The 26134-nt window shown below is 46.5% G+C and overlaps 1 protein-coding gene across 3 annotated transcripts; it reads left to right on the plus strand.

Annotated features, from left to right (window-relative positions):
• The first annotated feature begins 7242 nt into the window (after positions 1 to 7242).
• Positions 7243 to 11891, plus strand: LOC129832063 (nipped-B-like protein B). 3 transcript variants are annotated; one of them, XM_055895805.1, is made up of 2 exons: positions 7243 to 9605; positions 9654 to 11891. In XM_055895805.1, exons 1-2 carry the CDS (start codon positions 8283 to 8285, stop codon positions 9765 to 9767), a joined length of 1437 nt encoding a protein of 478 aa, XP_055751780.1. In that variant the 5' UTR covers positions 7243 to 8282; the 3' UTR covers positions 9768 to 11891. The 3 variants fall into 3 exon arrangements, with proteins under 3 accessions (XP_055751780.1, XP_055751781.1, XP_055751779.1); XM_055895806.1 differs by having other exon boundaries at positions 7243 to 9461; positions 9582 to 11891; XM_055895804.1 differs by having other exon boundaries at positions 7243 to 9173; positions 9222 to 11891.
• The last annotated feature ends 14243 nt before the right edge of the window (positions 11892 to 26134 follow it).

Below are 26134 nucleotides of genomic sequence, written 5' to 3' on the forward strand. Positions count from 1 at the left end.
TTTTATTCACACATACTCCCAAATCCGGGAGGGCGATGGCTAGACTGGTCTGGTCTGGGAGGAAAAGCACACAAATAATTTACTTTAATGTGTCACTTTTCCCAGGGATACTCCCCCTATCTCACTCTCCCTCCCTCCCTATCTCTCTCTCTCTCTCCCTCTCTCTCCCGCTGGCTTTCTGTCTCTCTCTCATTCTCTCTCTCTCACTCAATCCCTCTATATCTCCCTCTCAATATTTCTCTCTCTTGGATTCTCTCTCTACCTCCGTCTCTCTCCACATTTATTCCTGTGTTGGTTTCAGAAGAGCAACATTAATGATGTAGTTAGTCATGACACATTGTTGATAACCTTGCAGCCCCCTTCGTTCTTATACAAATGTAGGATCTTAATTTGATCACTCAGTTGCAAGGAAATTTAAAACGTGTAGTGTAGTGTATTTGAGGTTTAAAAGGCTTTTGAAGTTTGTAATTTCCACTTTGAAATTTTGATTTTGACTTAGATTTTTCATGTAAATGAATTATAATCCACATAATAATTCCTATGTCCAAACTGGCTCAAATTAAGAGGAGGACTAAAGAAAGACTACGGGAAGAAAAACATCAGTGTGTATCAAGCTGACAACCCGGGATGCCATACAAATACATAGGCAGACACACAGGCACACAGCCTTGATGATACATAGGCAGACACACAGGCACACAGCCTTGATGATACATAGGCAGACACACAGGCACACAGCCTTGATGATACATAGGCAGACACACAGGCACACAGCCTTGATGATACATAGGCAGACACACAGGCACACAGCCTTGATGATACATAGGCAGACACACAGGCACACAGCCTTGATGATACATAGGCAGACACACAGGCACACAGCCTTGATGATACATAGGCAGACACACAAGCACACAGCCTTGATGATACATAGGCAGACACACAGGCACACAGGCTTGATGATACATAGGCAGACACACAGGCACACAGCCTTGATGATACATAGGCAGACACACAGGCACACAGGCTTGATGATACATAGGCAGACACACAGGCACACAGCCTTGATGATACATAGGCAGACACACAGGCACACAGCCTTGATGATCAGCTAATGACACATACACACACTAATGACACATATGACAGCATGAGTGTGCAGCAGCGAGTGCGTGTGTGTATGTGTGTGTGTGTGTGTGTGTGTGTGTGTGTGTGTGCTGTATTGTGGGAAAGTTTGGGGCAGGATGTCTGCCTCGCTGTCCCTCTGACGTCTGGGAGCCGGATACTCCCTAACACACACTTCCTGTTTACCCCATAACACACACACACACACACACACACACACACACACACACACACACACACACACACACACACACACACACACACACACACACACACACACACACACACACACACACACAATTAATTAACCTGTACATAGCCCATATGTAAATAGCCCACCCAACTACCTCATCCCCATATTTTTTTTTGCTCCTTTGCACCCCAGTATATCTGCTTGCACATTCATTTTCTGCACATCTATCACTCCAGTGTTTAATTGCAATTATTTCGCCACTATGGCCTATTTATTGCCTTACCTCCCTAATCTTACTCATTTGCACACACTGTATATACACTTTTCTATTGTGTTATTGACTGTATGTTTGTTTATTCCATGTGTAACTCTGTGTTTATGTTTGTGTCGCACTGCTTTGCTTTATCTTGGCCAGGTCGCAGTTGTAAATGAGAACTTGTTCTCAACTGGCCTACCTGGTTAAATAAAGGTGAAAAAATATATATAAAATCGGAGTTGTTTCCTGGCTACAGGTGTTCTTTCATAACCCGCAACCGTGTCATAGTGCTATTTCCTGCCCCCCTCTTCCAGTTCCTCTTACATCCTCACTTCCTATTCGGGGGCGTAGATGCATTGGAATTAAATCAGTGCTATCAAGCAGACAGCAAAGAGCTCAAAGCAAGCTGTGTCTTCACACCAGTGTGTGTGTGTGTGTGTGTGTGTGTGTGTGTGTGTGTGTGTGTGTGTGTGTGTGTGTGTGTGTGTGTGTGTGTGTCTGTGTGTCTTCACACCAATGTGTGTGTGTGTGTGTGTCCACACCAGATGACTCACCGTGGCATAATTGCAGTCAGATTTCTGTTGTCTGAGGTGGTTTGGTAAAATGGCAAAGCTTACAGTAACTGAGATCAGATGTCTACAGCATTTGCGCTTATGCATGCACACACACTAACATGCAAACACTATAACATATGTTGAAAAAACCTGTGTGGTGGGTAAACGCACGCAAGCACGCAACCACATACACTGTACACACAAGCAAGTACACAGACTCTCTCCTCCCCTGTCTCTGACTCAGCAGTTAAGTTTGAGTGGACGTGGGTCCCGGTTGATGGATATGCATGGTGCTCTTATGACTAATTCAATGAAGGCCTGTGTGATATTGCAGTGAATTTCTAATGGGATAGTTTGGTCAGTGTGTGTGTTTAAGGCTGGCGCCACTATCTGTCTCTGAGTTCCATGTGGCCTCCTCCACTGCTGCTTATGCCTGCAAGCCTCCAAGACCTACTCACAATTTGTCTTCTTCCTGTTGCTCTCCTCACTCCCTCTATTTCTCTCACTTTCATCCCTCTCATTTTCTCACCTCTCTCATGCTCACCATGCTCTCTCTCCCTCTCCCTCTCTATGCATCTCTTTCTCATCTTTTCCTCTCTCTCTCTCTCTCTCTCCTCTGTCTCACCTATTTCAGCCACTTTCTCTCTCTCTCCTCACCACCCTCTCTCTCATTAGCTCTGGGGCTGCCACCTTAGTAGTAGAAAACCTCTTTCTCTCTGGGTAGTCATTTTATAAAATATATATATATAGTTATATATTTATTCCTTCTCGTAGATTTTATGAGAAGTTGTTAAATTGGCATGTTATGGGTCAATGGAATCTCTCTAGAGTCACATTACTGCCATAATGTTGTAAATTAACAGAACATGAGTGGCATTTGCAACACATAACATATAATCCTATGAGATGTCAAAACACATCCGGTTGCAGTAACAGTGACGTGAGACAGAGAGATGTTTCCCCCGTTGTAGTGACTAGTCTGGCCCCCCTCTCCTCCTTAGTTAGCAGTGTCAAATGGCATTTCATAACCAAAATGGATGGTGTATATTCCCAGGAGGCTTGGCAGTTTTCCCTTCCAGAGGATTCCTGCTGCTGTCAGTTAGGGAAGAAAACACTGTTTCATAACTCAAACCACATCCACTGTTATTCACTACAGAGGGGGGGGGGGGCAATGCTTCCACACAATTGGGTGTGGCTCCTGGTCTCACACACTGTCTAGCGCATGCATACGCTCTCATTCTCGCGCTCTCTCTCTCCTCACCACCCTCTCTCTCTCTCCTCACCACCCTCTCTCTCTCCCGCCCCGCCTCTCTCTCTCCTCACCACCCTCTCTCTCTCCTCACCACCCCCTCTCTCTCTCCTCACCACCCTCTCTCTCTCCTCACCACCCTCTCTCTCTCCCGCCCCGCCTCTCTCTCTCTCTCCTCACCACCCTCTCTCTCTCCTCACCACCCTCTCTCTCTCCCGCCCCGCCTCTCTCTCTCCTCACCACCCTCTCTCTCTCCTCACCACCCTCTCTCTCTCCCGCCCCGCCTCTCTCTCTCCTCACCACCCTCTCTCTCTCCTCACCACCCTCTCTCTCTCCTCACCACCCTCTCTCTCTCCTCACCACCCTCTCTCTCTCCTCACCACCCTCTCTCTCTCCCGCCCCGCCTCTCTCTCTCTCCTCACCACCCTCTCTCTCTCTCCTCACCACCCCCTCTCTCTCTCCTCACCACCCCCTCTCTCTCTCTCTCCTCACCACCCCCTCTCTCTCCTCACCACCCTCTCTCTCTCCTCACCACCCTCTCTCTCTCCCGCCCCGCCTCTCTCTCTCTCTCCTCACCACCCTCTCTCTCTCCCGCCCCGCCTCTCTCTCTCATCACCACCCTCTCTCTCCTCACCACCCTCTCTCTCTCCTCACCACCCTCTCTCTCTCCTCACCACCCTCTCTCTCTCCTCACCACCCTCTCTCTCTCTTCACCACCCTCTCTCTCTCCTCACCACCCTCTCTCTCTCCCGCCCCGCCTCTCTTTCTCTCCTCACCACCCTCTCTCTCTCTCCTCACCACCCTCTCTCTCTCTCCTCACCACCCTCTCTCTCTCCTCACCACCCTCTCTTTCCCGCCCCGCCTCTCTCTCTCCTCACAACCTTCTCTCTCTCCCACCCGCCCGCCCGCCCACCTCTCTCTCTCCTCACCACCCTTTCTCTCTTTGTCACTCTTCCTGTCTCTTTCATTCTGCAAGAAATGAGCATCTCCAACAAAGTGTGTCCTATTCTCTGATGCAGAATAGGTCCCTTTCCTCTTCCTAGTAATTCTACTGGGAAGCGGGGAGCCAGTGACTAATATATTGATCTCCCGCTGACTTGAAAGCAATTTATGAGGGTATGAGGTGGTGGTGGTGTGGGCATTATTTACAGTGTTGTGGTAGCCTGGGCCTGAGGGTGGTGTACATTATGTGTGTGTGTGTCAGTGTGTGTGTGTTGGTGTGTTGCAGTGATTTTTTTAAATGGAAGCTCACAGAACTGCAGTGTGTATTTATATGTAATTCCCTCCTTAAACACGAACACACACACGCACACACACCTTTTGTCGACATTCCCTTTTCACCACTCATCCAGCAGTGTGTAAGTGACAGTGTTTGACGTCAGAGGGCTGTTGTTCTGATGACTGGTCACTGAGTCCACTCATCACCCAGGCAACCATGCACTCCCCAAGTGGACGAAAGCTGGAGGGGGTGAAATATGAAAGCGTGTGTGTTGTATAAAGTGTGTGTGTGTTGTATAAAGTGTGTGTGTGTTGTGTATAAAGTGTGTGTGTTGTGTATAAAGTGTGTGTGTGTTGTATAAAGTGTGTGTGTTGTGTAAAGTGTGTGTGTGTGCAAAGTGTGTGTTGCTGTATAAAGTGTGTTTGTTGTGTCAAATGTCTGTGCTCCTAATAACACAGCCCACACACACTTAAACGTGCACATGAAGTAGGGTGTCATGCTCCATGTCAATACATGCGCGCACACACACACTCACTCTAAGACCAGGTCAGTAACAGCGGTAGCTGCAGGTGTATTGTGATGGCTGAGTGCTGTACTGTGCTCTGTCAGAGCCTCTCTGGAGAGTCTGCAGGTGCTGGAGGACACTGACTGACCTACTGCATGGTGTCCTTTAACAAACACTACTGTACTGTAGGTCAGGACAGTAGGCTGACTAATGCTAGTCCTCAGCTTAATGGGAATAATGCTACTAGAAGATTCTGAGGCTGGCTACTGTTATAGTCTATGGCTAATGCTAATAATGCTAGCAGGCTCCTGTTGAACACTGGAGGAATCTTCTCTGTCCATCTCTGTCTGCAAACAAAGGCCGATTAGGGGAGGGGTGGTAGGGTTAGCGGTAAATAATAAAGAGGGAACATAAATATAAAAAATATATAATGGTGGATTGGAACACACACACACACACACACACACACACACACACACACACACACACACACACACACACACACACACACACACACACACACACACACACACACACACACAAATCATTACACATCCAAAATAGATCCCTTAGATCCACTCAGGAGGAGGATGGGTCCGAGGCGGCTGTATTGAAAGGGACTCAGTGCTTTGGCAGAGCTGGCTACTTTTCCTAGACTGGGTTGCGTGTGTGTGGGCCGAGTGTGTAGACCGCGCGTGTGTGTGTGGATCTATTGAGCGAGGCCTGCACACGGGAGCTTTCCACTGGAGCCCAGAGCAGAGTAACAAGAGGTGGGTTCGTTGGGTTTACAGAGTCGTTGGGTTCGCTGGACTGCTAAGGGCTTTTCCCAAAACCCTGTCCTTGAACTGTGACAAATCTGTCTGCGCTGCCTGGAAAATATGCAGCTAGGAAGAGGCATTTAAAACGGCATAACAAGAATAGTTTTCATATACTACAGCACATAGCGAGACTTTAATCATATGTTCAGCGAAAAGGCTAACCATACACTGAACTAAATAGGCCTTACTATGTTACTGGGTATATATTTACAGTTGGTTGTTCTCTGGGTGTTTCTTGGTTGTTTTTTGGGTTTTTCCCAAAGGACATAAGTTATTTATAACAATAGAAAATCAACATAGATGGGACAGTCAAGTATAAGAGTTGTTTTAGCATTGTAGATGACTTAACACTTTTTGACTAGGCTAAGGCTAAAAACACAGCACAGCTAAGCTTCATTCTTTATCATGGATGATAATGTGTTGTGACGAGTATCTCTTGAAGGTTTCACAGCCCTCCTGGTAGTTCATTCGGATTAATCTGACAAGAATTAAAGTGAACATTGCTGTCCTTTGATGACACGCTAATATTTTTCAACTCGGGTACAAAAACAGCAATGGTTTGATAGTTTGTTGGAGAAATAGTTGAAGACCTGAGGGAACAGTAGTGCCTAAAACAATTACAAACTCTGTGTCGACCGAAATGGCACCCTATTCCCTATGCAGTGCACTACTTTTGACCAAAGCCCTGCCAAAAGTAGTGCACTATATAAGGAAAAGGATGCCATTTTGGATGGGCATCTTATTCTCTCTTATTTGTAAATGCTACAGTATAAAGCTTGCCATATTACACTAGTGTGCAGCATCAGAAAGTTCCAGTCCCTTGTCCAGAGGCAAAGCATCTAGCTCCAGTATCTGTGTTGCATTAAGGCAGCTTATGGAGAGCTGGGTCAGCTGACGTGGGCTAGCTCAAGTGAGAAAGCACATGACTGCACAGTTCACATATGTGCACATCATCTCAAATGAATGCAGGCTATTTGGCTTTCTGTCTTTCACATTTATTCCCTTAGGATAGCATATATTGTACTGAATATTGCATTTTAGCACCAGTCAGTCAGACATATATTCTAATGTTTCCCCTCTCTCTCCACCCTCCCTTCTTTCTCTCTCTACAGATTCCACTGCCCACCCTGATGGCCAAAGAGACAGAAGATGTAGCCTAATGTGTGTGTGCATCTGTTGCGTGTGTGTGTTTATATGTGTGTATATTTGTACATGTTGCGTGGGTGCTCACTGGCTGACCCACAGCAGTTCTTCACTGGCAAGCTTTATGTCCTTGTGTACCAACTAAAGCTGCCAGCTGAAGAACTGTTGTGGTTAGCTCTTTCCTGCATCCCACACAAAAGACCAACAGACGCCTTCGAGAAATATGTGTGTGTGTGTGTGTGTGTGTGTGTGTGTGTGTGTGTGTGTGTGTGTGTGTGTGTGTGTGTGTGTGTGTGTGTGTGTGTGTGTGTGTGTGTGTGTGTGTGTGTGTGTGTGTGTGTGTGTGTGTGTGTGTGTGTGTGTGCGTGTGCATGTGTGTGTGGGTGTCCAGGTGCCATGCATGGGATCAGTGAATTCTCCATCCAGATGTTCCATATAGCAACCTGTCAATGGTAGCAGTGTACAGCATGTTTAGAGGTAGATACAGCATACATGAAGCCTATGGCTAAAACAGAATAGCTAGCTATCCAAGACATCTGTTATGATGCAATAGGTCTCAGTTAAGAACACATGAACCCACTGCACTCAAATGTAATGTTCCCATTAAGTAGGAAGTATGAAAAATGCTTACAAACTATGAAGTATGTTTACTAAGTATGAAGTTTGCTTACTAAATATAAAGTATGATCACAAAGTAGAAAATACGCTTACATGAAGTATGCTTACTGAAGATGGATTTTACTGTATGTGTGCTGTATTTTGCTCTATTTACAGTATGTTGTATTTAGCTTTATCTATGTTTACTCAACAGAGTTGTATCTATGCTTTCATGTACAATGCGAGCTCTTTTGTACCAAACAATCAGCATCAACTGCCCCCACAAATAGCCGCTGTATTCTACTCAGGCATTAACAGAGACGACTGCACATTGATGCTACTGTACATGCTGAGTCAGCCAACATTCCACACCCCAGCCAGGACCCGCCTGCTGCCCTTCTATGGGTTGAAGCTGCATGGTCGGGCATCATGGGTGCTGCATTGTATATCAGAACAAAACTTATGCTACTCAAAACCAAGAAAAAGTAGAAGGATAGGAAGGTAGATGGACTGGCTACTCAAAAGCTAGAAGTATGTAAAAACATAGGATGATTGATGTAGGGAAGGAGGGAAGAACGATACAGTACGATAGATTTGGGAAAGAGAGAAGGACAGGAGGATAGATGGAGGCAAAAAGGACAAGAAAAGAGGTTAGGAGGATAGATGGAGGGAAGGTTAGGAGGATAGATGGAGGGAAGATTAGGAGGATAGATGGAGGGAAGGTTAGGAGGATAGATGGAGGGACGATCAAGAGGATAGATGGAGGGACGATCAAGAGGCTAGATGGAGGGAAGGTCAAGAGGCTAGATGGAGGGAAGGTCAAGAGGATAGATGGAGGGAAGGTCAAGAGGATAGATGGAGGGAAGGTCAAGAGGATAGATGGAGGGAAGGTCAGGAGGATAGATGGAGGGAAGGTCAAGAGGATAGATGGAGGGAAGGTCAAGAGGATAGATATAGGGAATGTTAGGAGGATAGATGGAGGGAAGGTTAGGAGGATAGATGGAGGGAAGGTTAGGAGGATAGATGGAGGGAAGGTTAGGAGGATAGATGGAGGGAAGGTTAGGAGGATAGATGGAGGGAAGGTCAAGAGGATAGATGGAGGGAAGGTCAGGAGGATAGATGGAGGGAAGGTCAAGAGGATAGATATAGGGAATGTTAGGAGGATAGATGGAGGGAAGGTCAAGAGGATAGATAGAGGGAAGGTTAGGAGGATAGATGGAGGGAAGGTTAGGAGGATAGATGGAGGGAAGGTTAGGAGGATAGATGGAGGGAAGGTTAGGAGGATAGATGGAGGGAAGGTTAAGAGGATAGATGGAGGGAAGGTCAGGAGGATAGATGGAGGGAAGATCAAGAGGATAGATATAGGGAATGTTAGGAGGATAGATGGAGGGAAGATCAGGAGGATAGATGGAGGGAAGGTCAAGAGGATAGATATAGGGAATGTTAGGAGGATAGATGGAGGGAAGGTCAAGAGGATAGATAGAGGGAAGGTTAGGAGGATAGATGGAGGGAAGGTTAGGAGGATAGATGGAGGGAAGGTCAAGAGGATAGATAGAGGGAAGGTTAGGAGGATAGATGGAGGGAAGGTTAGGAGGATAGATGGAGGGAAGGTTAGGAGGATAGATGGAGGGAAGGTTAGGAGGATAGATGGAGGGAAGGTTAGGAGGATAGATGGAGGGAAGGTTAGGAGGATAGATATAGGGAATGTTAGGAGGATAGATGGAGGGAAGGTCAAGAGGATAGATAGAGGGAAGGTTAGGAGGATAGATGGAGGGAAGGTTAGGAGGATAGATGGAGGGAAGGTTAGGAGGATAGATGGAGGGAAGATCAGGAGGATAGATGGAGGGAAGGTCAAGAGGATAGATATAGGGAATGTTAGGAGGATAGATGGAGGGAAGGTCAAGAGGATAGATAGAGGGAAGGTTAGGAGGATAGATGGAGGGAAGGTTAGGAGGATAGATGGAGGGAAGGTCAAGAGGATAGATAGAGGGAAGGTTAGGAGGATAGATGGAGGGAAGGTTAGGAGGATAGATGGAGGGAAGGTTAGGAGGATAGATGGAGGGAAGGTTAGGAGGATAGATGGAGGGAATGTTAGGAGGATAGAATGATGGATGAAAGGGAAAGAAGGAGGGAGGGAGAACAATGCAAGGACAGACAACAAACAGCCTCCTGACATACTAGTAAAAGGAGATGTGTGGCTTTTTTCCAGACTGTTGTGTGTGTGTTCTCTGGAGCAGGGCCCAGTGTTCTGACATGTGTTTCTGTGTATTAATGAGTCTGGAGGCGCTGCCAATGAGTGATGAGTGAGGACCCAGGGACCTCTCAAATAATGACTGCTCAGGTCCTCTCTCTGTTTCCTTTCTCTCTCACTCTGTCCTCTTTTTCTCTGTCCTCTCTCTCTCTCTGTGTCACACCCACCCACATGCACACACACACACACACACAATCTTGTACAGCTAACCTTGTGGGGATACACAATTCAGTCCCATTCAAAATTCTATTTCCCTAACCCTTAACCCTAAATGTAACCCTAACCTTAACCCCAAAAAACGAATCTTAACTCTAACCCTAACACTAACCCTAGCTCCTAATCGTAACCCTTAACGTAATTCTAACCCTAACACTAACCCTAGCTCGTAACCGTAACCCTTAACGTAATTCTAACCCTAACACTATATCTAACCTTAATCCTAATCCACTTAGAAATAGCATCTGAACTTGTGGGGACTAAGAAAATATCCACAGTTGGTCACATTTTTGTTCGTTTACAATTCTTGTGGAGACTTCTGTTAAACACGTCCACACCCACACACTCACTACATCCCAGCGCCTGACCCTCAGCACGCCATAAATCTGACTTCAAGGGCGGTGTCGGCATCGGCGAGAACAGGATATGAGAGCGTGGCCCTCTCAAAATCTTCCCCTCCAGATGAGAACAAATGTAGAGAATGTTCCAGATGCCCCGGACGCTACAGTCTAGGAACATGTGGAGCCAAGAGCTGGAAAACGAGCAGCCCTTCCTATCTTTTCCCCCTTCTTTCCATTCATTTTCTCTCTGTTGTCTAACTTATCCGTCTCTGTTTTGGGCTGTTGGTAGGCTAGCTTTTTGTTTCGTACTGTTATCTCTTTGTTAGTGTCTCCTTATCTTGTTGTCTTGTCACTCTCATCTTCCTTCCTCTTCTGTCTAGCATCTTAAAACACACACACCCACACACACACACACACACACACACCCACACACACACACACACACACACACACACACACACACACACACACACACACACACACACACACACACACACACACACACACACACACACACACACACACACACACACACACACACACACACACACACACACACACAGTCTCCTCTGAGCACGGAACAGAAGCACTGCTGTCAGGGCAGGGCTGTGACCTAGAGAGTAGTATGTCTCTGTGTGTGTGTGCGTCTCTGTTTGTGTGTGTGTATCCCGCTGTGTGTGTGTGTGTGTATGTGTGTGTGTCTCCCGTTGTGTGTTTGGGTGTGTCAGGTCGCAGGCCAAGGTCTCCAACCTGATCCGCTCTGAGGCAATCGGCCTGCGAATGCATTAAGAGATTGCGGGGTGGGGGGTGCCGAGCCAAGGCTCATTGGCTCGACCTAAAGACATACACATAATCCTGGCTGCTCTGCTGTGGTTTGCTCCACCTGACAAGGATACATGTGGCAGGTGTGTCTGTCAGGGACTGTGTGTGTGTGTTTGTGTGTATGTCTTAGTGTGTATCCTGTCTGAGCTGTACCCCACCTACGCACTCTCAGGCATGCCCCTGTCCTTGGGCACCTTTACCCGCCCTAGAGTCACTTCATCTGCCAACTGGATAAAGAGAGAGAGAGATAAGGAGGGGTACACAGAGAGAGGGAGAGCAAGAGAGAGCGAGACAGAGGTAGTCAGACAGATGGAGGGAGAGAGGGAACCAGCCAGTAGAGAGACGTGACAGGACAGAGGTTACCCCACACCCTCATGTCATCCTTCCCAGTCTGACCACACAAAGCACAGTCAGTTAGCTAAAGTCACAAAGCACACCAACACTTAACCATGCACTTTAACTATGGACGCTTGAGATCTGCAAGTGTACGGTATGTGTTTTGATATGCTATAAAAGGCTATATATAATAAGGTATGCTACATAATTCCACTGTATGTCACTTGGGCTGTGTTCATTTTGATAATAAATGGAATTGCACATTGTTCTTTGTGTTTGAATTATTTGAACTGTGAGTAGATATATCTCTTCACTATAACAAATACGCTTAGAATATCCTACCAAACGCACATACTTTCAAATAGTAGGATAATTATAGGAAAATACGTTCAAATACTTCCAAAATAAGTAGTTGATTTGGGCCACATTATTTAAAAACACAAAAATTAACATAAAATAAGTAAATAACAAATAACAAATGATCAAATACACATGCATTTGAACCCTGCTTACAGTACTAGACTGGAAAAGGTAATAAGTAACTGCCCGGTAGTTTCCCAGACATAATGCTACCTCTGGAAGTTCTGACCTATTTGAATGGCAGTGCCTGCCCTTTGGAATCTGCAACACACCAGCTAACTCACTGGGACAAGTTGACATACTGTAGTTCCATTAGCAGGGTGTCACACACACACACACACACACACACACACACACACACACACACACACACACACACACACACACACACACACACACACACACACACACACACACACACACACACACTAGGGTGACCCCAGGTCACTGGAAGATTATCTTATAGGTGACAGGTCAGCAGACTCTAAAACTGACCCTACCGGAAGGTCACAGCAATCTCAGGCATTCTTAGCCAAGGCTAGAGGTATAGAGTGTGTGTGTGTGCGTGTGTGTGTGCACATAGCCAAGGTCGTTCAATCACAATGCAATTGGGAGGAAAACAAAGCTTTTTTTTCTCTGGGAAATGAGTATGATTATGTTGAGACCTCAATGGATACTCATAACACCTAATCTCTCCCTCTCCTGTTTCTAGAATGTCACTGTCACTGTTAGTCTGTGGACCCTATTAGTTAATAAGAGGTAATGGACGGGAAGGGAACTAATGTGTGTACACACACACACACACACCACTTCTGCTCAATGCCTCCATCCATCCATACTGAAACCCATTGGGAATGAAGGAGGAAGAAGAGGAGGGGAACTGCACAATGAGTCATCATTGGTCTTCTCAAGTACCCACAGAAAGGAAAGAAAAGGAGGAAGAGGTTCCACTGCCATCCAGAAGCCAAGCCTGACTTTGCTCTGAAGAGGTTTACAAACCTTTCCTAAATTCCCCCTAGCCTGGTGAAATGGTCTGTGAAAGCTGCTTAGGGTTAGGATTACCCACTGGCTGACGGGATGGAGACAAAAACGCTGCCGGTGTGCAACCTAACCCCAACCTGACCTAACCCCAGCCTGACTTAGCACGTTACCACAATGCACCCTGACCTTTACCAAGGGGGACCAGCAGGGGCCTGTGGCCCCTCACAGAAGGCAGGCCACTTAAGGACTGTGTCTGGGAAAGCTAATGGCTTTCTCTCTTTAAGGGTCATCACTACTTAACACAGCCACAAAGTCATAATTACGGCTAAACTAAACCCCGACTATTTCTACAATTTCTGTTCTTAGTTGATTTTAAACCTAACCCTAACCTTAACCACACTGCTAACCTTATGCCTAACCCCAACCTGAAATTAACACCAAACAGCATATTTTTGGAGCCAATTTTGACTTTGTGCCTTCTAGTGGAAACCCTCTTTAAGCAGGAGATCGGGAAGGTGGGATACATCCCAAATAATTAGAATTACTCTGTTCATCTGACTCAAATAGGGAAGAGATAATACTAACAACACATTTTATGATATTTTCTTGTTTTTTCTTATCTCTCTTTATCCAGATATAACAGGAAGCCTGTGCTGTACCTCAGGGCCGGACTACGACAAGATATAACCGGAAGCCTGTGCTGTACCTCAGGGCCGGACTACGACAAGATATAACCGGAAGCCTGTGCTGTACCTCAGGGCCGGACTACGACAAGATATAACCGGAAGCCTGTGCTGTACCTCAGGGCCGGACTACGACAAGATATAACCGGAAGCCTGTGCTGTACCTCAGGGCCGGACTACGACAAGATATAACCGGAAGCCTGTGCTGTACCTCAGGGCCGGACTACGACAAGATATAACCGGAAGCCTGTGCTGTACCTCAGGGCCGGACTACGACAAGATATAACCGGAAGCCTGTGCTGTACCTCAGGGCCAGACTACGACAAGATATAACCGGAAGCCTGTGCTGTACCTCAGGGCCGGACTACGACAAGATATAACCGGAAGCCTGTGCTGTACCTCAGGGCTGGACTACGACAAGATATAACCGGAAGCCTGTGCTGTACCTCAGGGCCGGACTACGACAAGATATAACCGGAAGCCTGTGCTGTACCTCAGGGCCGGACTACGACAAGATATAACCGGAAGCCTGTGCTGTACCTCAGGAATTTCGAGATATTTTTCTTTCAATAGAGATAAATTACATACAGTATATCTTTATGTGCATTAACTAATGCAGAGAACACATGCAGAGATCATCCGTTCACATACACTTTTGTCACGACTTCCGCCGAAGTCGGTCCCTCTCCTTGTTCGGGCGGCGTTCGGCGGTTGGCGTTGCCGGCCTTCTAGCCACCGCCGATCCACCTTTCATTTTCCATTTGTTTTGTATTGTCTTCCCACAACCTGGATCCAATTCCATAATTACATGTTATGTATTTAACCTTCTGTTTCCCCCATGTCCTGGTCCAGAATTCTGTAAGGAGTGCGTATTGGCGGCAGAGAAGTCAGGTGCAGGAGAGCAAAGACTGTGTTACAACGGCGCAGTTCAATAGTAAATATCACTGTGAACAAAACAATAAATATATACACAATGGGACAAAAACCCTTCGCACACCAGACATATCGTACACAAACACTTACAATAAACAATTCCGGACAAGGACATGGGGGAAACAGAGGGTTAAATACACAACATGTAATTATGGAATTGGAACCAGGTGTGTGGGAAGACAAGACAAAACAAATGGAAAATGAAAGGTGGATCGGCGATGGCTAGAAGGCTGGCAATGCCGAACGCCGCACGAACAAGGAGAGGGACCGACTTCGGCGGAAGTCGTGACAACTTTGTCTCACAAAGACATGGCGGTTGGAACTGAAAATCTCAGATTTGGACTCATCAGACCAAAGGACAGATTTCCACTGGTCTAATGTCCATTGCTCATGTTTCTTGGCCCAAGCAAGTCTCTTCATCTTATTGGTGTCCTTTAGTAGTGGTTTCTTTGCAGCAATTTGACCATGAAGGCCTGATTCATGCATTCTCCTCTGAACAGTTTATGTTGAGATGTGTCTGTTACTTGAACTCTGTGAAGCATTTATTTGAGCTGCAATTTCTGAGGCTGGTAACTCTATGGAACTTATCCTCTGCAGCAGAGGTAACTCTAGGTGTTCCTTTCCTGTGGTGGTTCTCATGAGGGCCAGTTTCATCATAGCGCTTGATAGTTTTTGCGAATGCACTTAAAGATGTCCTTGACATTTTCCGGATTGACTGACCTTCATGTCTTAAAGTAATGATGGATTGTCGTTTCTCTTTGCCTATTTGAGCTGTTCTTGCCATAGTATGGACTTTTACCAAATAGGGCTACCTTCTGTGTACCACCCCTACCTTGTCACAACACAACTGATTCCACAAATGAACTTTTAACAAGGCACACCTGTTAATTGAAATGCATTCCAGGTGACTACCTCATGATGCTGGTTGAGAGAATACCAAGAATGTGCAAAGCTGTCGTCAAGGAAAAGAGTGGCTACATTGAACAATCTCAAATATAAAATATATTGTATGTTGATTTGTTTACACTTTTTTGGTTACTACATGATTCCATATGAGTTATTTCATAGTTTTGATGTCTTCACTATTATTTTACAATGTAGAAAATCATAAAATAAAGAAAAACCCTTGAATGAGTAGGTGTGTCCAAACTTTTGACTGGTACTGTATGTGTTAATGTGTGATTTAGAGGGAAGTGGAAAAGTGTGGCCCCCCCTCTCCCATACTGTATGTCTCAGTTTCCATGTTTGGACACCCTGGCTACTGTTGCTCCCTCCCTCCCTCCTTCTCTTCTCTAATGCTGACTTCATCAGGTGGCCCTGGAAAAACCAACCCACGTGGTAAGGAGACTGATGCCAGCCAGAGAGAGAGAGAGAGAGAGAGAGAGAGAGGGGGAGAGGGGAGGGGAGGGGAGGGGAGGGAGAGAGAGGGGTGATATAGGGGAGAGGGTACAGCACAACATGTAGAGTGTGCCCATGGTGACATAGCAGAACCCAATAGAAATAGAGAGAAAGAAAGAGTGAATGTGATACAGAGACCAGGACCCAGGGAAAGAGAGAAAGACCAAGAAAGAAAGAGAGAGAGAGAGAACCTATATAGTATGCACACCCACCCACCACTGTGCCCCAGCCCCTGACAAGCCTCCCATTTCAATGAGGCCCCAGCCAGCAGGCAGCCAGGCAATCCAGGCCATGATGTATGTTACACATTGCACCCAGGTCCTGGGCCCCAGCCTTGCAGTGTAAGACTCCAGATATAGACATCCCCCAGACTTCTCTATAGGTGGGCTGTAGGGAGAGAAATAGGGTGAGCAAGGAAGTAAGTGTTAAAGAGAGAGAGATAATGGGAAAGAGGAGTAGGAGGGGTAACAGAAGGAGACAGAGGTATTGTGTATCTTTAATCTACTGACTGGTTGCCGTGGTTAATCCTGGGCTGTGACGTTAGAGGAGGCCTTGCAGTCACCTAGACGATTTCCCCCTCGGGTCCACAGAACGCTTGTTGCGTAATTCCTCGGAAAGGAAAGTCTGACCAGGGCAGACCGATGCACAGCAGCGACCAGACAATCTCGTTAAAGGGACATGACAGCCAGACATACACACACACACACACACACACACACACACACACACACACACACACACACACACACACACACACACACACACACAGACTCTCCAGGACACACAGTCCTTAGGTGTACCTCCAGCTTACCAGGACATACATACATATTAAATACTTTATTTGAATCTACAATTTAGGCTTGGATTAACTGGCGATAGCCGACACCCGCATAGGTGATGTTTTGGTGGCGTCAGAGGTGTAACTGCATTGGAGCGCTCAAATTGGTGAGCAGCTGCTCTTGTGATCATTGTCATGAGGACACCCGTCCCACACACGTTAGAAGATCAGAATGAGAAAGTGTAGGCTATAGAGAAATAATAATCATTGAAAACTTGTAAACAAGCTGCTTTTCTGTCGGCTAAAGCGGATCAGATTGAATCAAGCCCTTAAAAATGTAAAGGTAAATTCCTACTGAGCCGACATCTGCAGTGTTTACCGTGAATGCAATCTCCACTAATGTAGGAACATTGTCATTAAATTTCAATAACACTGTAACACAGAGTTTCCGCTATACAGATTGAATAGAGCCCTAAATCATAGTACATTTACCAAAGGTGTCATGCCCTGACCTTAGAGAGCCTTTTTATTTCTCTATTTGGTTAGGTCGGGTGTGATTTTGGTGGGCATTCTAGTTTTTCTATTTCTTTGTTGGCCGGGTATGGTTCCCAATCAGAGGCAGCTGTCTATCGTTGTCTCTGATTGGGGATCATACTTAGACAGCCTTTTTCCCACCTTTAGTTTGTGGGATCTTGTTTTTGTGTAGTGCCTGTGAGCACTCCAGTCGTTACGTCTCGTTTGCAGTTTATTGCTTTTGTTGGTGAGTTTCATTTAAATTAACATGTGGAACTCTATGCACGCTGCGCCTTGGTCCGCTCATTTCAATGAACGTGACAAAAGGATTCACCTGCACATGCACACACACACACCACTTCTGCTGTGTCCAAGTAACCATGACAGTGTGTCCACTCAGGTACTATCTCTGGGTGGTTAGGTACATTGAAAGCAGAGGGTTACACAACACTTAGTTATAAATAACTGTAAAGTACCTTTAGAAGGTTTTGTGTGGTCGAGGGTACTGAGAGTTCAATGGAACCTGACAACTTAATCCTTTGTAAGAGAATAATAGAGAGATAAAGAGAGAGGGATGTAGAAAGGAGAGAAAGAGAGAAAGAAAGAAAGAGAGAGAGAGAGAGAGAGAGAGAGAGAGAGAGAGAGAGAGAGCGGGGGGGAGCCAAATGGATAGCAAGTGTTTATGTCTCAGCCACTGTTGCTTATATTTCACACTTGGTTCTTAATTCCAAACACAGGGTGTTGTTCTCACAAGTCAAGTCACATTTGATTTAAAGTGCAATACACTTTACAAAAAAGTCAACAAATGTAAATGTAAAAAATAAAACACTTTCACAGACACGCTTCTTACTGCTTCTGTACCTATAGCTCGCCAATATACACAGACAGACATAAACACAGACAGACAGGCAGGCAAGCAGGCACACACACACACACCCACACACACAGACACACACATGGACACTGTACTGTATGTGGAATGTGATCTGTGTTCTTATGCAGTCAAGCCTGTGTGGTAGGGGTATCATGTTTGATTCCTGTTTCTGTGCTGTGGGCCAGCCAGCCCAGGTCAGAGTACAGAACATGTACATGTACTGAAGTAGTGACATGGCAACAACCTACATATGGGACTGAGACAGAGAGAGAGTAAAAGAGAGGCAGACAGTGACAGAAAGAGCAGGGGTGATGGAGAGATACAGAATATTTTACATTTTGAACAAATGCTACACAAATGAAAACAAGTTACAAAACAATACTATTGTCATAGGGGGAACCATGCTTCTCTGCAAGTGTGGTTTCCACCACGAAGCATGGAGGAGGTGTGATAGTGTGGGGGTGATTTGCTGGTGACACTGTCAGTGATTTATTTCTAATTCAAGGGCACACTTAACCAGCATGGCTACCACACCATTTTGCAGTGATACGCCATCCCATCTGGTTAATGCTTCTATCATTTGTTTTTCAACAGGACAATGAACCAACATACCTCCAGGCTGTGTAAGGGCTATTTGACCAAGAAGGAGAGTGATGGAGTGCTGTATCAGATGACCTGGCCTCCACAATCACCCAACCTCAACCCAATTGAGGTGGTTTGGGATGAGTTGGACCGCAGAGTGAAGGAAAAGCAGTCAACAAGTGCTCAGCATATGTGGGAAGTCCTTCAAGACTGTTGGAAAAGCATTCCAGGTGAAGCCGGTTGAGAGAATGCCAAGAGTGTGCAAAGCTGTCATCAAGGCAAAGGGTGGTTACTGAGAAGAATTAAAAATCTAAAATATATTTAGATTTGTTTAACACTTTTTGCTTACTACATGATTCCATATGTGTTATTTTATAGCTTTGATGTCTTCACTTTTATTCTACATTGTAGAAAATAGTAAAAATAAAGACAAACCCTTGAATAAGTAGGTGTGTCCAAACTTTGACTGGTACTGTACATAATTACATTATACACACACACAGACACTGATTTACTGTGTGGACAATCACAAAGGTGAAACTTCTGGACTTGGACAGACATGTCCCTAATGACTGTGGACGATAATGTTCCTCATTCCTCTGACAATAGCATTGTGTTGTAAATGTATGTGTGCATGTGTGCGTGTGTGCGTGTGTGCATGTGCGTGTGTGTGCGTGTGTGTGTGTGTGTGTGTGTGTGTGTGTGTGTGTGTGTGTTTGCCTGCATGAGCGTGTGTGACAAATGCAGGGCCCACGTGAGAACAGGCTGGCCTTTGATTCCATCCAGCAGCAAGGACCTCATTGGGATGTGTGTAGTGCATGTGTATAATGCGCATATGAGTATGTGCCTCACACATTGTGTGCGTATGTGTTTGTGCCTCGTGCGTACTTGAGGAAATAGTCAATAGCTGCTTACAGAGAGAACCGCTGCATGCCACTCCTGAACGCAGCCTCGCTGTCTCCCGGCAGGCCACATGCAAGACATTAGAGCAGACAGAGCAATCTCCTACCAGAGACCAGAGCACGCTGCCGGCTTCTTGGTGCAAATGTCTTAGCATTTCAATGGATTTCCTTATAGGGTTGGAAATTATGCTGTTTTAAAAGCCACCCCCTCCTCAGGCAAGATAGAGTTCAGTGAGTTTAGTTTAAAATATGGCCTGCTTTAACAAGTTGAGGTTATAGGTAGGCATGAAATGGTAGGAGAACATTTTAACAGAAGGGGAACCCACCCAAATGTACTCAATAAAAATGCTGATTTTTGTTTCATGTTTCAAAACATTTTGTCTCGTTTGCTCCTGCTGAAGGTAACCCAGGTGATGTTACGGTAAGAGGTGTGTCTGCGTTGTCGAGGCCCACCGGTTTAAAGTTAAATGTATTGAGGTCAGACATGTGTTCTACAGTATGCCCTCCTCTCCCCCTCTAATCCACAGACCTGGGATGACCCCAGATTAGGATTGAAGATATTGCTCATTTCAATCACACTCAATACCCTTCCTCCTCCCTCTCACATCCCAGTAAGGTTTGCACTAAAGGTCACCGTCATTATATCATCTGTCACGATCGTGTGGCGGATTGACGGACCAAAACGCAGCAGTTGGAAAATAAGCCATCTTCTTTTATTTTAAAAGATGACGAAAAATAAACACGAAACACTTAATACAAACTATACAAAACAACAAACGACCGTGAAGCTAAATAACGTTGTGCACATACACACACAGGCTACAAACGTTCTACATAGACAATTACTCACAACCAATGAGAGCCTATGTCTACCCTAAATAAGGCTCCCAATCAGAGACAACCGAAATCAGCTGTCTCTAATTGGGAACTCATTCAGGTAACCATAGACTCTCCTAGACAACTAAACATACATAGACAACGCTAGACACATGTATTCAACACAAACCCATATACTATACCCAACAACCCCTTTTCCATAAAAAACACCCAAAACCAACAAAACACAAACATTCCCCATGTCACACCCTGACCTAACTAAAATAATAAAGAAAACAAAGAATACTAAGGCCAGGGCGTGACATAACCCCCCCCTTAAGGTGCGAACTCCGGGCGCACCATTACACAGTCTAGGGGAGGGTCTGGGTGGGCTTCCATCCATGGTGGCGGCTCCGGCTCTGGTCGTGGTCCCCACGTCACCACAGTCCCTAACCGCCTCCTTAGCTTCCTCCAGATGACCCCCCTCCACATTAACCACACTGCATTAAGGGGCAGTTCCGGACTAAGGGGCAGTACCAGGGTAAGGGGCAGTACCAGGGTAAGGGGCAGCACCAGGGTAAGGGGCAGCACCAGGGTAAGGGGCAGCACCAGGGTAAGGGGCAGCACCAGGGTAAGGGGCAGCACCAGGGTAAGGGGCAGCACCAGGGTAAGGGGCAGCACCAGGGTAAGGGGCAGCACCAGGGTAAGGGGCAGCACCAGGGTAAGGGGCAGCACCAGGGTAAGGGGCAGCACCAGGGTAAGGGGCAGCTCCGGACTGAGGAATGGCAGCTCCGGACTGAGGAATGGCAGCTCCGGACTGAGGAATGGCAGCTCCGGACTGAGGGACTGCAGCTCCGGACTGAGGGACTGCAGCTCCGGACTGAGGGACGGCCCATGGCTGGCTGACGGATCTGGCTGCTCATGGCTAGCTGACGGATCTGGCTGCTCATGGCTAGCTGACGGATCTGGCTGCTCATGGCTAGCTGACGGATCTGGCTGCTCATGGCTAGCTGACGGATCTGGCTGCTCATGGCTAGCTGACGGATCTGGCTGCTCATGGCTAGCTGACGGATCTGGCTGCTCATGGCTAGCTGACGGATCTGGCTGCTCATGGCTAGCTGACGGATCTGGCTGCTCATGGCTAGCTGACGGATCTGGCTGCTCATGGCTAGCTGACGGATCTGGCTGCTCATGGCTGGCTGACGGATCTGGCTGCTCATGGCTGGCTGACTGATCTGGCTGCTCATGGCTGGCTGACTGATCTGGCTGCTCATGGCTGGCTGACTGATCTGGCTGCTCATGGCTGGCTGACTGATCTGGCTGCTCCTGTCTGGTTGGCGGCTCTGGCAGATCCTGTCTGGTTGGCGGCTCTGGCAGATCCTGTCTGGTTGGCGGCTCTGGCAGATCCTGTCTGGTTGGCGGCTCTGGCAGATCCTGTCTGACGGACGGCTCTAGCGGCTCCTGTCTGGCTGGCGGCTCTAGCGGCTCCTGTCTGGCGGACGGCTCAGTAGGCTCATGGCAGACGGGCGGCTTTGCAGGCTCATGGCAGACGGGCGGCTTTGCAGGCTCATTGCAGACGGATGGCTCAGATGGCGCTGGGGAGACGGATGGCTCAGATGGCGCTGGGGAGACGGATGGCTCAGATGTCGCTGGGGAGACGGATGGCTCAGATGGCGCTTGGCAGACGGGCAGTTCAGTCATCGCTGTGCAGACGGCAGACTCCTGCCGGCTGAGGCGCACTGTAGGCCTGGTGCGTGGTGCCGGGACTGGTGGCACCGGGCTGGGGACACGCATCTCAGGGCTAGTGCGGGGAGCAGCAACAGGACGCACAGGACTCTGGGGACACACAGGAGGCTTGGTGCGTGGTTTAGGCACTGGTGGTAAAGGGCTGGAGACACGCACCATATAGCTAGTGCGTGGAGGAGGCACTGGTGGTACTGGGTTGGGGCGGGGAGGTGGCGCCGGAAATACCGGACCGTGCAGGCGTACTGGCTCCCTTGAGCGCCGAGCCTGCCCAACCTTACCTGGTTCTATGCTCCCCGTCGCCTGACCAGTGCGGGGAGGTGGAATAACCCGCACCGGCCTATGTAGGCGAACCGGGGACACCATGCGTAAGGCTGGTGCCATGTACGCCGGCCCGAGGAGACGCACTGGTGACCAGATGCGTTGGGCCGGCTTCATGACATACGGCTCAACGCTCAGTCTAGCCCGGCCGATACGTGGAGCTGGAATGTACCGAACCGGGCTATGCACGCGTACAGGAGACACCGTGCGCTCTACTGCGTAACACGGTGTCTGCCCGTACTCTCGCTCTCCACGGTAAGTACAGGGAGTAGGCGCAGGTTTCCTACCTGACTTCGCCACACTCCCTTTAAGGCCCCCCCCAAGAAATTTTTGGGTTGTACTCACGGGCTTCCAGCCTTGTCTCCGTGCTGCCTCCTCATATCGCCTCCTCTCGGCTTTAGCTGCCTCCAGCTCTTCACGAGGAAGGCGATATTCTCCCGGTTGAGCCCACGGCCCCTTACCATCCAGTATCTCCTCCCATGTCCATGAATCTTGTGTAGGTAGGTCCTGTTGCCGCTTTCCATGCCGCTTGGTCCTATAATGGTGAGTAATTCTGTCACGATCGTGTGGCGGATTGACGGACCAAAACGCAGCAGTTGGAAAATAAGCCATCTTCTTTTATTTTAAAAGATGACGAAAAATAAACACGAAACACTTAATACAAACTATACAAAACAACAAACGACCGTGAAGCTAAATAACGTTGTGCACATACACACACAGGCTACAAACGTTCTACATAGACAATTACTCACAACCAATGAGAGCCTATGGCTACCCTAAATAAGGCTCCCAATCAGAGACAACCGAAATCAGCTGTCTCTAATTGGGAACTCATTCAGGTAACCATAGACTCTCCTAGACAACTAAACATACATAGACAACGCTAGACACATGTATTCAACACAAACCCATATACTATACCCAACAACCCCTTTTCCATAAAAAACACCCAAAACCAACAAAACACAAACATTCCCCATGTCACACCCTGACCTAACTAAAATAATAAAGAAAACAAAGAATACTAAGGCCAGGGCGTGACATCATCACTTAATTTGATCATGATGAAGAGCAGAGGTATTGAATTGAATCTGCTTAGAGATTTGGAATTGTGTTTTTTCTGCTTCCTTTATTGGAATGTTTTATTAATTGTGTGTGTAATGAATTGTATATTGTTTTGCATGTTATTGTGTGTTTGTGTATGAACCAGGACGATACGCATTCCCAGGCTACTTTTAAACCAAATTACGTATTTCTGTGTGTGTGTGTGTGTGTGTGTGTGTGTGTGTGTGTGTGTGTGTGTGTGTGTGTGTGTGTGTGTTTTGTGTGTCTGTGTAGAGCTTATGGTGTGTGGGCTGTCCAAGCTCTTGTTTTAAGTAAACAGTGGGATTAGCTGTATTGACTCCATACATGAGCTGAATGAGTTCGCAGTAGGTGTTCCCTACATTTCCCCGTCCTCATACTGTACCATTCACTACCACTGGGAAGGAGCTCATGTTTAAGTGACTGACTGGGTTTGAACCCTGAGTTATCTGCGGCTGCGTGCCACAAGACGTTTACATTACATTTAAGTCATTTAGCAGACGCTCTTATCCAGAGCGACTTACAAATTGGTGCATTCACCTTATGATATCCAGTGGAACAACCACTTTACAATAGTGCATCTAAATCACAGATAGCCAAGACTGTGTAAACCCACTGAGCTAAAGCCAAAGTGTAGGCTTGGGGGAGCTAACAGAAGTCTGTGCTTGGTTCACTGAATCTGAAGAACAACTGACCATTTATTTCCTCCTCAACCTGAGTAGGTCACATGGTCCCATAGACGAGACACAGTGGTATAAAGTATTTAAGTAGTTTTTTGGGATATCTGTACTTTACTTTATTATTGATATTTTTGACAACTTTTACTTTTTCTTCACCACATTCCTAAAGAAAATAATGTACGTTTTACTCCATACATTTTCTCTGAAAACCAAAAGTACTCGTTACATTTTGAATGCTTAGCAGGACAGGAAAATTGTCAAATTCATGCACTTATCAAGAGAACATCCCTGGTCATCCCTATTGCCTCTGATCTGCTCGGACTCACTAAACACAAATGCTCCGTTTGTTGGAGTGTGCCCCTGGCTATCCATAAATAAAAAAACAAGAAAATGGTGCTGTCTGGTTTGCTTAATATAAGGAATTTGAAATTATTTATACTTTTACTTTCACTTTTAATACTTAAGTATATTTTAGCATTTACATTACTTTTTATACTTAAGTATATTTAAAACCAAATACTTTTAGACTTTTACTGAAGTAGTATTTTACTGGGTGACTTTCACTTTTACTTGACAAATTTTCTAATAAGGTATGTTTACTTTTTCTCAAGTATGACAATTGGGTATTCTTTCCACCACTGACGATACATGAGAAACCTAGCCCTGTAGTAGGGGTAATGTTCCCTCAGCACTGTGGAACATATGGGAAGTGTGTGTATGTATGCGTGTGTGTGTGCTTGTGTGTATGTGTGCGTGTGTGTGTGCTTGTGTGTGTGTGTGCGTGCTTGTGTGTATGTGTGCGTGTGCGCGTGCTTGTGTGTGCGTGTGCGCGTGCTTGTGTGTGCGTGTGTGCGTGCTTGTGTGTGCGTGTGCGCGTGCTTGTGTGCGCGCGTGTCAGAGTTTGTTGTTCTGCTTTTTTCTATCTCTGTTTGATCCTCTCCCTGTGCGTCCAGAGAGGTCTGAAGTCAGGGTCTGAACTGGTACCGGAGCGCCAAGTCTAGGTCCAAAAGGCTTCTTAACAGCTTCTACCCCCAATCAAATGGCTACCCGGGCTATTTGCATTGTCCCCCACCCCTATTTTTACACTGCTGCTACTCTCTGTTTATTATCCATGTATAGTCACTTTATCTCTACCTACATGTACTTTTACCTCAATTACCTCGACTAACCTGTGCCCCCGCTTATTGACTCTGTACCAGTAACCCCTGTATATAGCCTCGCTACTGTGTATTTATTGTTGCTCCTTAATTATTAGTTTTTTTCAATTTTTCTTATTTTTTATTTAAATTGAGTATTTTTTGTATTTTTTTAAATGTCAGTTTATTTTAGTAAATACTTTCTTAACACTTATTTTTCTCAAAACTGTATTGTTGGTTAAGGGCTTGTAAGTAAGCATTTCACTGTAAGGTCTACACCTGTTGTATTCGGTGCATGTGACAAATACAATTTGATTTGATTTGATTTGAACTGTGAGTGGGATCTCACCTCCATCCCACAATACTCAGCTGGTCTCCCAGGGTTATCCAGCTTATAGAATGTGATTGTGTGAGGGTGGCTGTGTCAGCAGTAGCGTGTGTGTGTGTGTGTGTGTGTGTGTGTGTGTGGGGGGGGGGGGGGGGGGGTTATGCAGTTAGTGTGTGTGACTGCTGTGTGCATGTGCCCTTTGTACTGGCTGCTATGTGCAGAGGAATGTAGCTAAAGGTCAGGGCAGGAGCATGAGGCTCTGTCAGGGAGAGCTGTGACTTGGAGATGCCCAGAGATGAGGAGTTAATGGCCAACTGTGGCTTGGGTTATATGGGGCTGGGGGTTACTTAAAAAACATTAAATGGTTCTTCGGCTGTCCCCATAGGAGATCCCTT

This window comes from Salvelinus fontinalis, chromosome 33 (assembly GCF_029448725.1).
Source record: "Salvelinus fontinalis isolate EN_2023a chromosome 33, ASM2944872v1, whole genome shotgun sequence".
Lineage (NCBI taxonomy): Eukaryota > Metazoa > Chordata > Actinopteri > Salmoniformes > Salmonidae > Salvelinus > Salvelinus fontinalis.

Coding starts and splice junctions, on each gene's coding strand:
- LOC129832063 (XM_055895805.1), top strand. CDS start 8,283: ATGGAGGCAAAAAGGACAAGAAAAGAGGTTAGGAGGATAGATGGAGGG. Junction 9,606..9,653: donor GGAGGATAGATGGAGGGAAG/GTTAGGAGGATA, acceptor GATAGAGGGAAG/GTTAGGAGGATAGATGGAGG.